General features: G+C 45.7%; 1 protein-coding gene across 2 annotated transcripts in view; it reads left to right on the forward strand.

Moving 5' to 3' along the window:
* The first annotated feature begins 13,311 nt into the window (after nt 1–13,311).
* MARK1 (microtubule affinity regulating kinase 1) overlaps nt 13,312–13,439 on the forward strand; it is a 115,851-nt gene continuing 115,723 nt past the window's right edge. For both annotated transcript variants that reach the window (XM_042924934.1, XM_042924935.1), the window contains exon 1: nt 13,312–13,417. In XM_042924934.1, the coding sequence (XP_042780868.1) occupies nt 13,367–13,417 (51 nt within the window). In that variant the 5' untranslated portion in view covers nt 13,312–13,366. The remainder of the gene's footprint in view (nt 13,418–13,439) is intronic.

Here is a 13,439-nt window from a genome sequence, read left to right on the forward strand (position 1 = left end):
GGGCATGTGATGATTTGGAAGGATGAGGACTGGGAGGTGGAGGAGAGGGGGGAGGTTTTGCCATAATCCACATGTGATATGATGAAAGGTTGGCCAGCAATAGAGGTAGTAAAATGGAGGAGAAAAAAAGAGGAACAGATCTGAGAGTTGTTGAGAAGACTTAATACAGTCCACAAGTATCCACTGAGTGCTTACTAAGTGCAAGAGCTTCTGGCATGTCCTGGGAAATCAATGGCGAATAGAACACACATGATTCTGCCCTCCCAGAGGCTGTCTTCTAGTGGGGGATACAGACAAAGAAGCAGGCAATTACAGTACAGCACTGTAAGGTTATCTGCTTAAGGTTGGACGCCTAAATTTTTTCTATAGGTTGTAAAGACCCATTTGCAAAAGGGCAAATGGGAGGATGGATGTACCAGCCTGTGCATTCACGAGCAAAGCGATGGCAGGACAGGTAAAGTGTATGAAACAAGCTTATGGACCAGTAGCATTGATGATGGCCTCCTTATTTAATAAAGGGAATAATGCAAGAAAAGCAGATTTGGGGGCAAAGGTAACGAGTTGAGTTGTGAATATAGTTAGTCTGAGGTGTCTATGAGACCTTCACGTGGAGCTATCCAATTTGCAGGTGAGTTTGGAGCTCAGAGGAGAGGTCAAGACACCTTGTATAACACATGCCCTCTTTGAAAAGAAAACAGATCTGGAGTAAATATTGAGAAATGTTAACACCTGCTAAGTTTTATTAGTGGAGATATCGGAGTTTGAATCACCCACGGAACAATTTTCTTGAGCTAATATTTTACCTTTTCATTAAATGAAATATTGCAAACATAGAGAAACATGAAGGGAATCATTTAACAAACATACCTACCAATCATCCTCAGCCCTGAACCTTTCAATCAATTTACCCAGAAACCACTAAGGCCGGCAGATGAAAAACCCACTCTTTCTCCTCTTTCCCATCTCTTGCCCCACCCTCTCTTCCTCATCTGTTTACTCCTCCTCCTTCCCATTTTGTCATGCCCTTGTCTCTCTTCCCTTCCTTTTCTCTTTTTTAAAATAAAGTATTTTTAAGGTTATTTATTTTGAGAGAGAGCATGCAGGAGCAGGGAAGGGGCAGAGAGAGACAGGGAGGGAGATGGAGAATCCCAAACAGTCTCTGTACTGCCTGCACACAGCCCAATGCAGGGTTCGATCCCATGAACTGTAAGATCATGACCTGAGCTGAAACAAGAGTCTGACGCTTAAGCGACTGAGCCACCCAGGTGCCCCCCGCTTCCCTTTTCTCTTGACCCTCGTTCATCATCTCCATCTGGTATAGGTCTTCTATGATGTTACCTTTCCCTTCAACAGGACTAAGTTTACAACATCTTCCTCTGTATCACCCTACCTTTCCACAGCCCGTGATGGAATCTGAGAAAAAGATGGTGACTGTTCTCCAAAGAACCCGTTTACACAGGTGCTACCTCCATTCTGCTCTGAAGAAGCTCCAGTCGACAAATGCAATTTGTGAATAGCACCCATACACCCAATAGAACACACTGCCCTCCAGACTAACCAGGCTTCATTCTGTAACCCTCTCACCGTGTTCGTCGTACGCACTTTGCTCTTATACTTCTGCTCACCCTCTCATTTCTTCCTTGGCTTCACACCTGCGTTCAAGTCATTCATTGTGGTCATAAGAGATGAAACATTATTGTCAATGTCAAATCCCTCAACACCTAAAAACTGAAATAAATTTTGTAATCCCCCTTGACCAGGAACAGGGTGAGCAACATTCTGTGTGCAACTGAGCACTCCATTTGGAGTGCTACATTTTGATCCCTGTTCAACTTTAAATCATTTTTCTTGACTCTCCTTAAACAATTAATCATTTTTTAAAAATCTTTTTGTTAAAGTTTATTTATTTTTTTGAGAGAGACAGAGCATGAACAGGGGAGGGGCAGAGAAAGAGGGAGACAGAGAATCCGAAGGAGGCTCCAGGCTCTGAGCTGTCAGCACAGAGCCTGACACGGGGCTTGAACCCACGGACCATGAGATCATGACCTGAGCCAAAGTTGGCCGCTTAACCCACTGAGCCACCCAGGTGCCCCCCGTATTTGTTTTTCTTGTCTGGCTTATTTCACTTAGCATAATGCCATCAAGCTTCATCCATGTTGCGCAAATGTCAGGACTTCTCTTTTTTTTATGTCTGAATAATATTCCTCTGTGTGTGTGTGTGTGTGTGTGTGTGTGTGTGTGTGTGTGTTTTCCCTTTATTCATTCATCTATTGGTGAACATGAGTTGTTTCAGTAGCTTGGCTATTATAAATAGTGCTTCAATGAACATGGGGTGTATACTTCTTTTCGAGCTAGTGTTTTCATTTTCTTCAGATAAATGTGGAATTGCTAGATCATATGGCAGTTTTATTCTTATTTTTTTCAGGGACCTCCATACTGTTTTCCACAGTGGTCGCACTGCTTCACATTTCCCACCAACAGTGCATGAGGGTTCTCTTTCTTCCACATCCTTACCAAGCCTTGTTATTTCTTGTCTTTTTAATAACAGCTATTCTAACAGGTGTGGGGTGATATCTCATTGTGGTTTTGACTTGGATTTCCCTGATGATGAGTGAGGTTGAGTACCTTTTCAGATACCTGTTGGCCATCTGTAAACCGTGGCTCTTAATGAAGATGATGATATGTATTGATGCTCCTCTATGAAGCTTCTTCTTCACCCGTGTTTGCCTCTAGTGCCCTTCGGACACTTAACAATTAACACTGTATTTTGTCCCTTAACTTTTCACGTCATTCTGTCAAGATTTCATGTTCCCTAACTGCATGAGCCGCATGACCATGTGTGGAAGCGATTATAAAACAATGACAACATCTCTTAAAATAGTCACTTGTCAAAGTCTTATGCTTATTCCAGAGAGCCTGTCATCTTTCAGTGTTTTAAATGTCTCTTTAAAGTATGATCCAGGGGCACCTGGGTGGCTCAGTCAGTTAGGCTTCTGACTTCGGCTCAGGTCATGATCTCACAGTTTGAGTTCGAGCCTTGCATCGGGCTCTGTGCTGATAGCTCAGAGTCTGGAGCCTGCTTCTGATTCTGTGTCTCCTTCTCTCTCTCTGCCCCTCCCCTGCTTGCACTCTGTCTCTCTCCCTCTCAAAAATAAACATTAAAAAATTTTAAAAAATAAGAAAGCATGATCCAGCTTGATGAAGGCAAGAAAATATTGTTGCAATTATTACATTTCTTTTTTTTAATGTTTATTTATTTTGAAAGAGACAGAATGAGCACATGTGCGTGCGAGTGGGAGAGAGGCAGAGAAAGAGGAAGAGAGAGAATTTCAGACAGGCTCCACATTGTCAGCACAGAGCTGTATGCAGGGCTCGATCTCATGAACCGTGAGATCAGGACCTGAGCCAAAATCAAGAGTCAGACACGTAACCAACTGAGCCACTCAGGAGCCCTGCAACTATTCCATTTCAAATGTTTGATCAGATGTGAGATTAACCAATTTATTCATTTATGCTACCCATCAAAGGTGATTTGGAGTGAGTTTTTGTTAAAAATAAACTCTCAAAAGACAAAGACTTACCACCACTGAGAATACACAAAACTCGTGTCACAGGCTCCAGAGGCAATTATGAAAGAGGAGCTCCTTCGGAATGCAAACTGGTGCAGCCAGTCTGGAAAACAGTATGGAGGTTCCTCAAAAAATCAAAAATAGAACTACCCTACGACCCAGGAATTGCACTACTAGGCATTTATCCACGAGATACAGGGGTGCTGTTTCAAAGGGACACATGCACCCCAAGGTTTACAGCAGCACTATCAACAATAGCCAAAGTATGGAAAGAGCCCAAATGTCCAACGACTGATGAATGGATAAAGAAGATGTGGTGTATATATACAATGGAATACTACACGGCAATCAAAAAGAATGAAATCTTGCCATTTGCAACAATATGGATGGAACTAGAGGGTATTATGCTAAACGAAATTAGTCAGAGACAAATATCATCTGACCACTCATATGTGGAATTTAAGACACAAAACAGATGAACATAAGGGAAGGGAAGCAAAAATAATACAAAAACAGAGAGGGAGACAAACCATAAGAGACTCTTAAATACAGAGAACAAACTGAGGGTTGCTGGAGTGGTGTTGCGTGGGGGGGATGGGCTGTATGGGCAAGGGGCTTTAAGGAAGACACTTGCTGGGATGAGCACTGGGTGATGAACCACCAAATTCTATTCCTGAAGTCAGTATTACCATACGTTACCATAGGTTAACTAACTTGGGTTTCAACTTTAGAAAATGCTAAAAAACAATAACAACAAAAGAGGAGCTCCTGAGGTGTAACATCACATCACTGTATACTTTCTCAGTGATCACTTTAAAGGTACAGCTCAACTTCTGCTATTTAAGTTTTGCCGTAATTATGTAAAACTTAATTGCAACAGGTTAGTGCCAAACCTTGTGCCTAGCTCCTCTTAGAATAGCACTAAGCACATAGTAAGTGCTCAAAAATACGTAATTGATTTGGGGCTCAGTACTAAAGTGGAATTAAGGGTGTGTGTGTGTGTGTGTGTGTGTGTGTGTGTGTGTGTTAAGGTGGAATTAAGGTTTGATCTGACACAAGCAGATAGCAAAGAATAGTTAAAAATATTACAAAGGAAATACATTTTCTCACATATAAGTAAACCTGGATTCTGGCCATCGATTAAGGGATACGTAACCTGGGTCCTTCACTCACTCACTAGTGGCAGCGTATAAAGATTGCCTGAAAGAAATTGGGGGTCTGATAACCTATGTTCAAATTCAGAGAAATGATGAAATCTAGGATTCTTTCCTTAAGTTAATGTTGAGTAACTTCCGACCCCTAGGCACTGTGATAGGCCCTGGAGATACAGCCCTGGAAGGACCACCCAGAGGGCCTCCCTGGTAATCATTGTGATGAGAGCTCGGAAGGAAAAGTGGGATATACCACCAAAGTGAGTAACAGGGGGTTACGTTTTACGGAACAGACAGGGAAGAAATTTCCAAAACTGTTCCTTGATCTGAAAAAAAAAAAAGCACTGCTTAAATGGTTATAGATGTAGATCCATCTTTATGACACGGTTCTTGCTGAGCTACCAAAATATTGACAGTGTATCTGGGACTAATGGAAATAGGAAGAAAACTACCAGTGATTGAAGGTGAAGTAGTTCATAATGACGAAATGTAGGAAGTATGCTGGGGTCAATATAATAAAGCTCAGATAATATTACAGAACGTAGTTCCAATACAGGTCACCTGGTCAGGAAGACATCTTTATTATGGTTTTAAAGTACCCAACCTACTTGTGGAACCAGTTGAAGCTGTTTATATAAAAGCTTATTGGAGAGAGGCCAAAATATTAAGAGAGAAAGCAATCGCCTGTGGATTGGAGAAAAGATCTAGCTACTGCAATTCATTACTTAAAAAAAAAATTAAATCTGGGTGCTTATGTTTGTTAAAAAAGAAAAAGGAACCAAGGGATAACACAAAATGTTATTTGTGTGATAGGAGCCTCTGGTTTCGAACTGTCTAGACACCAAAAGTGCTTATCAAAATGTAAACTTCATGTGGGTGGGGATTTCTGTCTATTTTGTCTACTGCTCTTTCTGAAGAGCTAAGAATAGGGCCAGGCGTTAGCAGCGCTCAATATTTTTAAATGAGTGAATGAGCGAGAAGCAAAGTAAGAAATGGTGTCAGTATTTAGGTAGGAAAGGAAGAAAATCCTCAAAATGTAAATCGTGTCGCCTTTAACATAACAACAAGTTGAAGTGATTGAATACATTAAGTTCATGAAAAGAAACTATAAAACATACTTTCGTGCTAACAGAGGAAGTATAAAAATATAAGTGGACAGTTCACTCAGGATGTCGTCCACGAAGTCAGATAATCAAATTACAAAGCTGTTCAAAAGGGTGTTGAATTACATTATGTTCAATTTGTAGTTGCAAATTGGGTGGTTTCCATAAGACTTCCATCCAAAGGATTGTTTTGCTTGCCATGTGACATTACCAAACTGCAGTTTGGAAGGTACAATGATGTGGGTGTATCCACACCTGTATGAGTCGATACAGAACCAGTGTCCTTCTGTTTGAACATGATACTATTTTTTTTATAGTTTTTTTTAACGTTTATTTATTTTTGAGACAGAGAGAGACAGAGCATGAACGGAGAAGGGTCAGAGAGGGAGACACAGAACCTGAAACAGGCTCCAGGCTCCGAGCTCTCAGCACAGAGCCCGACGCGGGGCTCGAACTCACGGACCGCGAGACCATGACCTGAGCCGAAGTCGGCCGCTTAACCGACTGAGCCACCCAGGCGCCCCTGAACATGATACTATTAACGCTGATTTTTATCTGCATTTTTTTCAATGTTCCCACAGACCAATGTGTAACTCACCACCAGTAGTCACTTCCACGTGTCTTGTCCTTTGTTTCGCTGTCCCAATTTGCACTGCCAGGTGATGCTGTCATGCTCAGTCTGCTGAAAGACCTTTGCTTAGGAGGAGGCACCTGATTCCTGCTGACTCCTCCTGGGGCTGATACGCTAGCTCTATTGTCTTTGGCACCCCATCATTATGTCATCCAACTTTTCATTTTTTCACCTACCTTTGAAGGGCTTTCTCCTGACCAAGCGAGTCCTTGCTGTCGCTGCACCTTGGCTAATGCAGATACTCCTTCAAAAGACTGCTCTGCTGAGGGGCACCTGGGTGGCTTAGTCGGTTAAGCATCCAGCTCTTGACTTCGGCTCAGGTCATGATCTCGTGGCTTGTGAGTTTGAGCCCGGCGTCAGGCTCTCTGCGGAGCCTCTGTATCCACCTCTCTCTGCCCCTCCCCCTCTTGCACTTCCTCAAAAATAAATAACACAACGTTTGAGAAGAAGACTTGTTTGTATTGAAATAGCGATGACCAGCAACTCCTACGTTTGGATAAAAATGAACGATAAAAATGAACGATTGGATAAAACCACAGAGTAATAAAATTACCAGTACTTTGTTCAGCTACTACTCCACAGCAGACAGAACAGACTCACTTTACTACTCAGTCAATAACATTTATTGGGAAGATATTTTATATACTGTGTGAACTCTTATCCACTCCAATAGCCCCTAAGTGCAAACTTTAGTGATTCTCCTGATTATTTTTTTCAATTCCTATATGATGCTTCTTAGGATTCAAAAGAAGGTGGAAATGCAGGAAATTTACATGGAACAAGTCAATAAACATCCTTCAGGAAACAGGGGATCTACCAGCTGCTAGGCACTGTGCTGCGCCCTGGACAAAAAGAGTCAATTAAGTAAGGTATATTCCCAAGTCGTGGGAATAAAAGGCACAACGTAGGGATCACAGTCAATGATATAGTAAAGCATTGTATGCTGACAAATGGTAGCTACAGTTGTGGAGAGCCTAGCATAGTGTAAGGAGAAGTTGAATCACTAAGCCGTGCACCTGACACTAATGTAACATTGTGTGCCGACTGTACTCAAATGAAATTTTTTAAGAAGACATATTCCCTTCCTTGACCTAGCTCACAGCTGGGTGGGGGACCAGCCAGGTGCACAGTGCAAGGGGAGAAACAGCAGAATGACCAGGGTCCCGGGGTGGCACCAAGGGATTAATTACGTCTGTGGGTGTGGGGAGGGGCAAGGATGTCATGGAAGCCTTCAAGAGAAGGTACTTAGACGCCAACTCTGAGTCCATCCGGCAGAAGAGAGGGGAGGACATTCCCAGAAGAGAGAACAGATGACAGAGAGGTGCAGAGGAGTTAAGCAGTGTGGTGTGCTCTGGGATTTCCAAACAGTGCCCTGTTGCCGAGAGTAGGGTGCTTGGGCAAACAGAAAGAGGTTAAATATTACGTAGGCAGAGATTATGTTTGTAAGGTGTGGAATGGGCCCACTTAAACTCCCCATGAGCTGGATGGGGCTGGCCCCGACAGCCGCGAAGACAAGGGTAGTGTGTAAAATCATAGGACTCTTCTTTCTATGACCATATATACAATGTAAAAGGCAACAGCCTTATATAGTTGTTTTTTTAATGTTTGTTTTTGAGAGACAGAGAGTGCCAGCAGGGGAGTGGCAGAGAGAAGGGGACCCAAGATCCAAAGCAGGCTCTGCGCTGACAGCAGAGAGCCTGATGTGGGGCTTGAGCTCCTGTCCCGCGAGATCATGACCTGAGCCGAAGTCAGACGCTTAACCAACTGAGCCACCCAGGCACCCCATATAGCGTTTAAAATAAAATACATCTTTTCCCTTGAGGTCCATTTCCATTTCAGTGGTTCTACATTTTATGTGGTGACTCTGACGTGTAATAAAAATGTACCTGTTAACCATAGGAGAGCAATCAGGACCCAGTTTATTTTTTTGAAAAGAACGGAGTGTTCTTTTTCTGATGGACATTAACTATGTTCCTCTTTAGCTGGGACAACTCTTTGTTACCTTTACAGAACTGCCCACCATGTAGTTCTCCCTGCGGGTTAAAGGAAAGATTATAGATAGCCTTGTATCCTCCTGACACAAAGTATGCCTTTAATAGTAAATAGCTGTTGGCTGGCCAAGTCTATCAGACATTAGCTACATTTAGAGCACACGATACAAGAAATGCACAGTTTGGGGGCGCCTGGGTGGCTCACTCGGTTAAGCGTCTGACTTCCGCTCAGGTCATGATCTTGTGGTTTGTGGGTTTGAGCCTGGAGTCGGGCTCTATGCTGACAGCTCAGAGCCTGTAGCCTGCTTCAGATTCTGTGTCTCCCTCTCTCTGCCCCTCCCCTGCTTGCTCTCTCTCTCTCTTTCAAATAAATAAACATTAAAATAAATAAAAAAGAAAGAAATGCACAGTTTTACGAGTTGCTTATGAGCTCTGCTAAATCTGTCACATTTGATAAATTCTTTGTTTACAAATGAGTGCAATCTGTTAACGCTCATTTGTACGAATTCACCATATTTTTCATTTAGCTCTGTTAAAAGGATATTATAATGCTAACTGCTGGTAACTATTAGGCGAAGAATATTCCCTTTGAATAGTACAGTGTTTGGCCTGTGGTAGAGTGGTACTTAATACAATGTTTGTTGAGTCAAAATGGGAATTATTAATAGCTTCTAATCAAGGCCTTTGATTCTTCAGCAACCACATCTCTTTATTTTCAAGTTCTATTTTATGGACAAGTGCTGTCCAGTAGAGATATGATTTACTTCACATGTGTAATTTTATATTTTTCCATATTCATATTTGTAAAAGTAAAAAGAAACAGTTGGAATTAATGTTGATATATTTTATTTAACCCAACATGTCAAAGTGTTAGCATTTCGATATGTAATCAATATCATATTTATTAAAGAGGTATCTTACACTCTTCCCTAAGTCTTTAAAAATCTGGCGTACATTTTATACTTATAGTACATTTCAATTCAGATGATAAATTTTCATCAGAAATTCTTGAGCTGCCAGTTGGTTAAGCGGCTGACTTTGGCTACCCTCACAATCTCACGGTTCGTGGGTTCAAGCCCCACGTCAGGCTCCGTGCTGTCAGCGCAGAGCCTGCTTTGGATCTTCTGTTCCCCTCTCTCTCTGCCTCTTACCCACTTGCACAGTCTCTCAAACATAAATAAACATTAAAAAAAATACTTGAGCTGCATTTGGATTTCAGAATATTTCGTTGAAAGGGTAGGTTCCTATATCCAAGTTTTTTTCCCTAACGATTAAAAATTCCCCAATAACTGAATCAAATATCAGCTTTTAAAATGATTTAAATTACTTAAAAATGAAATCGAATAATAAATGCAGTTCCCTAGTCACATCAGTGATACGTCAAGAGCTCAATAGCCACATGTAGCTAGTATGTAGTGTACAGGATAGTGTAGTTCTAGAAAATTCCACTCCGGAGGGCTGGGGATGGACAATGCTCTTTTAGCACATTTCAGTGGAAGTTTAGAATCTTGAAGATCTTTATTTTTCTTTTGTTTTCTCGGTACTTCAAATTTTTTTTTTTCTGAAATCTTTGTTACCCTAATACCTTAAGTTAGAAACCTCTGAATTCAACATGCCACATTTGGCTAATAATCCTAAAGAAAATTGCTCCAAGCCTTAAAATATTCCTTTTGTCACTTCTTCGCAGTCACAGACACTGGGAGCTATAGATTCTGCTCATGAGCATTCTCGTTATTAAGGAGTATAGCTAAATAAATTGTGATTCATCCCCAATACTGCTTCATGCCAGTTTGAGGGGAGGAGAATTCATACAGGTGCACATACGCAATGACTCAATGACTTTTTTTTTTCTCTAACCTATGCCAAATGAATTTTCATTATATACCAACCCTAACATTGTAGGCATGAAGGAGGATTATTTGAATGCCATTTTGGGGGGATAGAGTTGTTCCTAGTCTATTTTGGTAGCCAGGATTATGGACTTGAGTTATCTACCCAATAAAGACTCCCTTTGAATGTAGTGCCAATATTATAAAATTTTCTTTATGGATTGATCTTAAAAATAAGTATCCCTTAGTGTTGCTACATAGTTTTCAGTAAGTTTCAGTACATGAACACAGCGTAGCAAACACAGCTAAGGGATGTGCCCATGACTTTTAACATACACTTTAAAAGCCACTGTGCCAGAATCTTGGGCTCTCCTTTGAGCGCTGTCTTTAATTAGCCACTACACCCCATAGGCATAAAGAACCCAATGGAAATGAACCTATGGTACTGTAACCAGTACATGATTGAAAGTACCACATGTTCCAGTAATCCCCTTTTATACACTATCAACCCAGTGCATCTGTGATCTTCAGTAAGTCAGGTGCGTGGACTTTTGTTAACATGGAAATTAAATGTCTCTCTGGGTCAATACAAGGATAAAGACATAGGATACTATGTGAATGGGCACTGAGAAGCAAATTCCAAGCTACCAGTTGAAGGGATGATTCGTATTCCAATGGGGTTGGGCACTGTTTCATAGATACTTGTTTATTTCCATGTTGACACGTGGACCATTATAGCACAGGGTACACTCCCGTGGCTGCGGCAGCCAATGGTGCTGCCGACACTGCATCAGCAGCCCCTATAGGCAGCAGTGGCTCTAGTTGATCCGAAAAGTACAGGCTTCTGCCCTGGCAACTTCAGTACATCTTGGTGATTCAGGATCTCCGCAGAGGGACTGTGAAAGCTTGGCATTCCCTGGTGTGCCCCATAATTCGGGATGCAGCCTCGCAGTTCTAAAGCCTGAATTTTATTCGAGGGGTGGTGACAAACGCCAACGGGATCTTGTGACTTTTATTTGTTTTGTGAAGTCGAGAACTGTTTACAAGATAAACTGCTAAGGGAATAAATACATGGATGGTGTTCTAGAAGTGAATATATGCTGGGTGAGAATTTTTTTCTCAGAGTATCTTTGTATGTGCTATTTTAGGTCTCTCCCAGCATGTTTTAAGGGTCGACTGTTAACTTTTCAGAAACAACCTTTAATGAGTCAGGATAAAAACCATCTGGTGCACGGATTCTTCCTTCAAATGGATGAACTTCAGGAGAGAGGAGGATTTCCCATCATCTTAAGGTTCCCATTGGAGGCTTGGGAAAGTAGCTCAAAAATTGGATCTACCCCCTTCTATCTATTTATTGCTCCTTTTATCTTCCTGTCCACCCATGCAAGGAAGTGAAAAAGAAATATTGGAAAGAAGAATAGAGCGATGGTGTGGTTTTTGTCCTAGAGGCTGAGTGTGCAAAATGTAAGCTCCCGGATAAGATAGAAAGAAGTGGGATTGCTGTGTAAAGGGCTAATGGGCCCTGGACAACTGCATTGTACGGGGATGTCTAAAGGATAATGTGGGAGGCAGGTGGGTGGAAGGGTGAGGAAGCCACCTGGAGGAGATAGGACTGGGCCAAAATCAAACACAGCTCTCCACCCTCCCTAAACAAGCTCGCCTAAATGACACTTCCTTGTGTCCCAGGAAGTGACGATCAGCCAGTGTAGACATTGGGACTCCCGGTCTCACCCACTCCGGGGGTGCTGCGGTGGGCGCCGGGCGACCTCTTCTGCTGCCCCATTCCCGAGGCGGCGGCCCCGCGCGGGCACCTCGGCGGGCTGCCCGGCCCGAGCCCTGTGCAGCCCGCGGAGGCTGCTGGCGCCTCCGGGGGCTGGGAGGGAGGGGGGGCTTTTGTGCCGTTCGCCCAACTACTAGGGTGACCCTGAACCCAACGGCGCCCTGAAGAAGGGGACTGAGAGGGGGCTCAGGGCTGCCCGGGAAGTGAGAAAGCTTGGAAACGGGGGCGGGGGAGCAGAATTTAAGCACGGGCCACGTCCCGAGGTAGGAGACTGGCGGTGGAGGATCGCACCCATTCTTCCCGATGAAACGGACAAAAGGGGGCCGCTTAATTGCACCAGCGCCCTCTCACCTCGCCCGGCAAAACCCAAACACGAGTACAAATAAAAGCCACCAGAGGCTCTCCGACGACCGTACTCCGCGGGTGGGGCGAGAAACAAAAATAAACAGCGGGGCCCGCGGGCGAGAGCGCGCGCGAGGAGGGGGAGGAGCGGCCCCGCATCCCTAATGAGGGAATGAATGGAGAGGCCCCCTCGGCTGGCGCCCGCCCACCCGGCGGCGGCCGCCAAGTGCCTCTGGGCGCTGCGTGCCGCGCCCGCCGCTCCGCGCGCAGCCGGCTCGGGCCGCTCCTCCGGCTGAGGCGCGGCGGCGGCGGCGGCGAGCGCGCCGAGCAGCCGGGACGGACGCGCCGGGCAGCGGGGCGCCGGGAGCCGGGAGCCGGGGCGCCGCCGCCGCTGGGCCCCGGGCGCGTGGCTGCGGCTCGGCCGGGCGGCGCCGCACACCTGAGGCGGGGCGCGGGGCGCGGCGCGGGCGGCGCTGTCAGGGCCGCGGCTCCCGGGCCCGAACCGCGCTCGCCGGGACGAGCCGGGCAGTGATTTGCGGGGCGAGCTCACCTTCAGCCATGGCCCGGGGAGCCTAGCGGGGCCCGGCCGCCGCCGCCCCCACCCCCCCCCCCCCACACACCCCGGCCCCCCTTCCCCGCCTCCCCACCCCTCCCCTCGGCGCCGCATCCCGCCGGCCTCGCCGCCCGGCCCGCGCCGGGCAACCGCCCTCGCCCGGAGCCCGCCCTCGCTCCTGCCCGCGTCCCCCCGCCGGCGCCGCCGCGGGAAGCGGCTCCCCCTCCCCTTCCTCCGCGTCTTCCTCCCCCTCGCCCCGCCGGGGCCGCTTGTTGCACCGCCCCGCGGCCTGCGGGAGCCGCTCGGCCCGGCCCCGCGCCCGCACCCCCCCCTTCCGCTCGCCCCCCCCCCCCCACCCCGGGCCCGCACCCCAGCCCGGCCGGCGAGACCCCGGCCCGACCCCGCCGCCCGCACAAAATGTCGGCCCGGACGCCATTGCCGACGGTGAACGAGCGGGACACGGAGAACGTGAGTAACCCGAGCCTCTCCC

The sequence above is a fragment of the Panthera leo genome, chromosome F3, assembly GCF_018350215.1.
Source record: "Panthera leo isolate Ple1 chromosome F3, P.leo_Ple1_pat1.1, whole genome shotgun sequence".
Taxonomy (NCBI): domain Eukaryota; kingdom Metazoa; phylum Chordata; class Mammalia; order Carnivora; family Felidae; genus Panthera; species Panthera leo.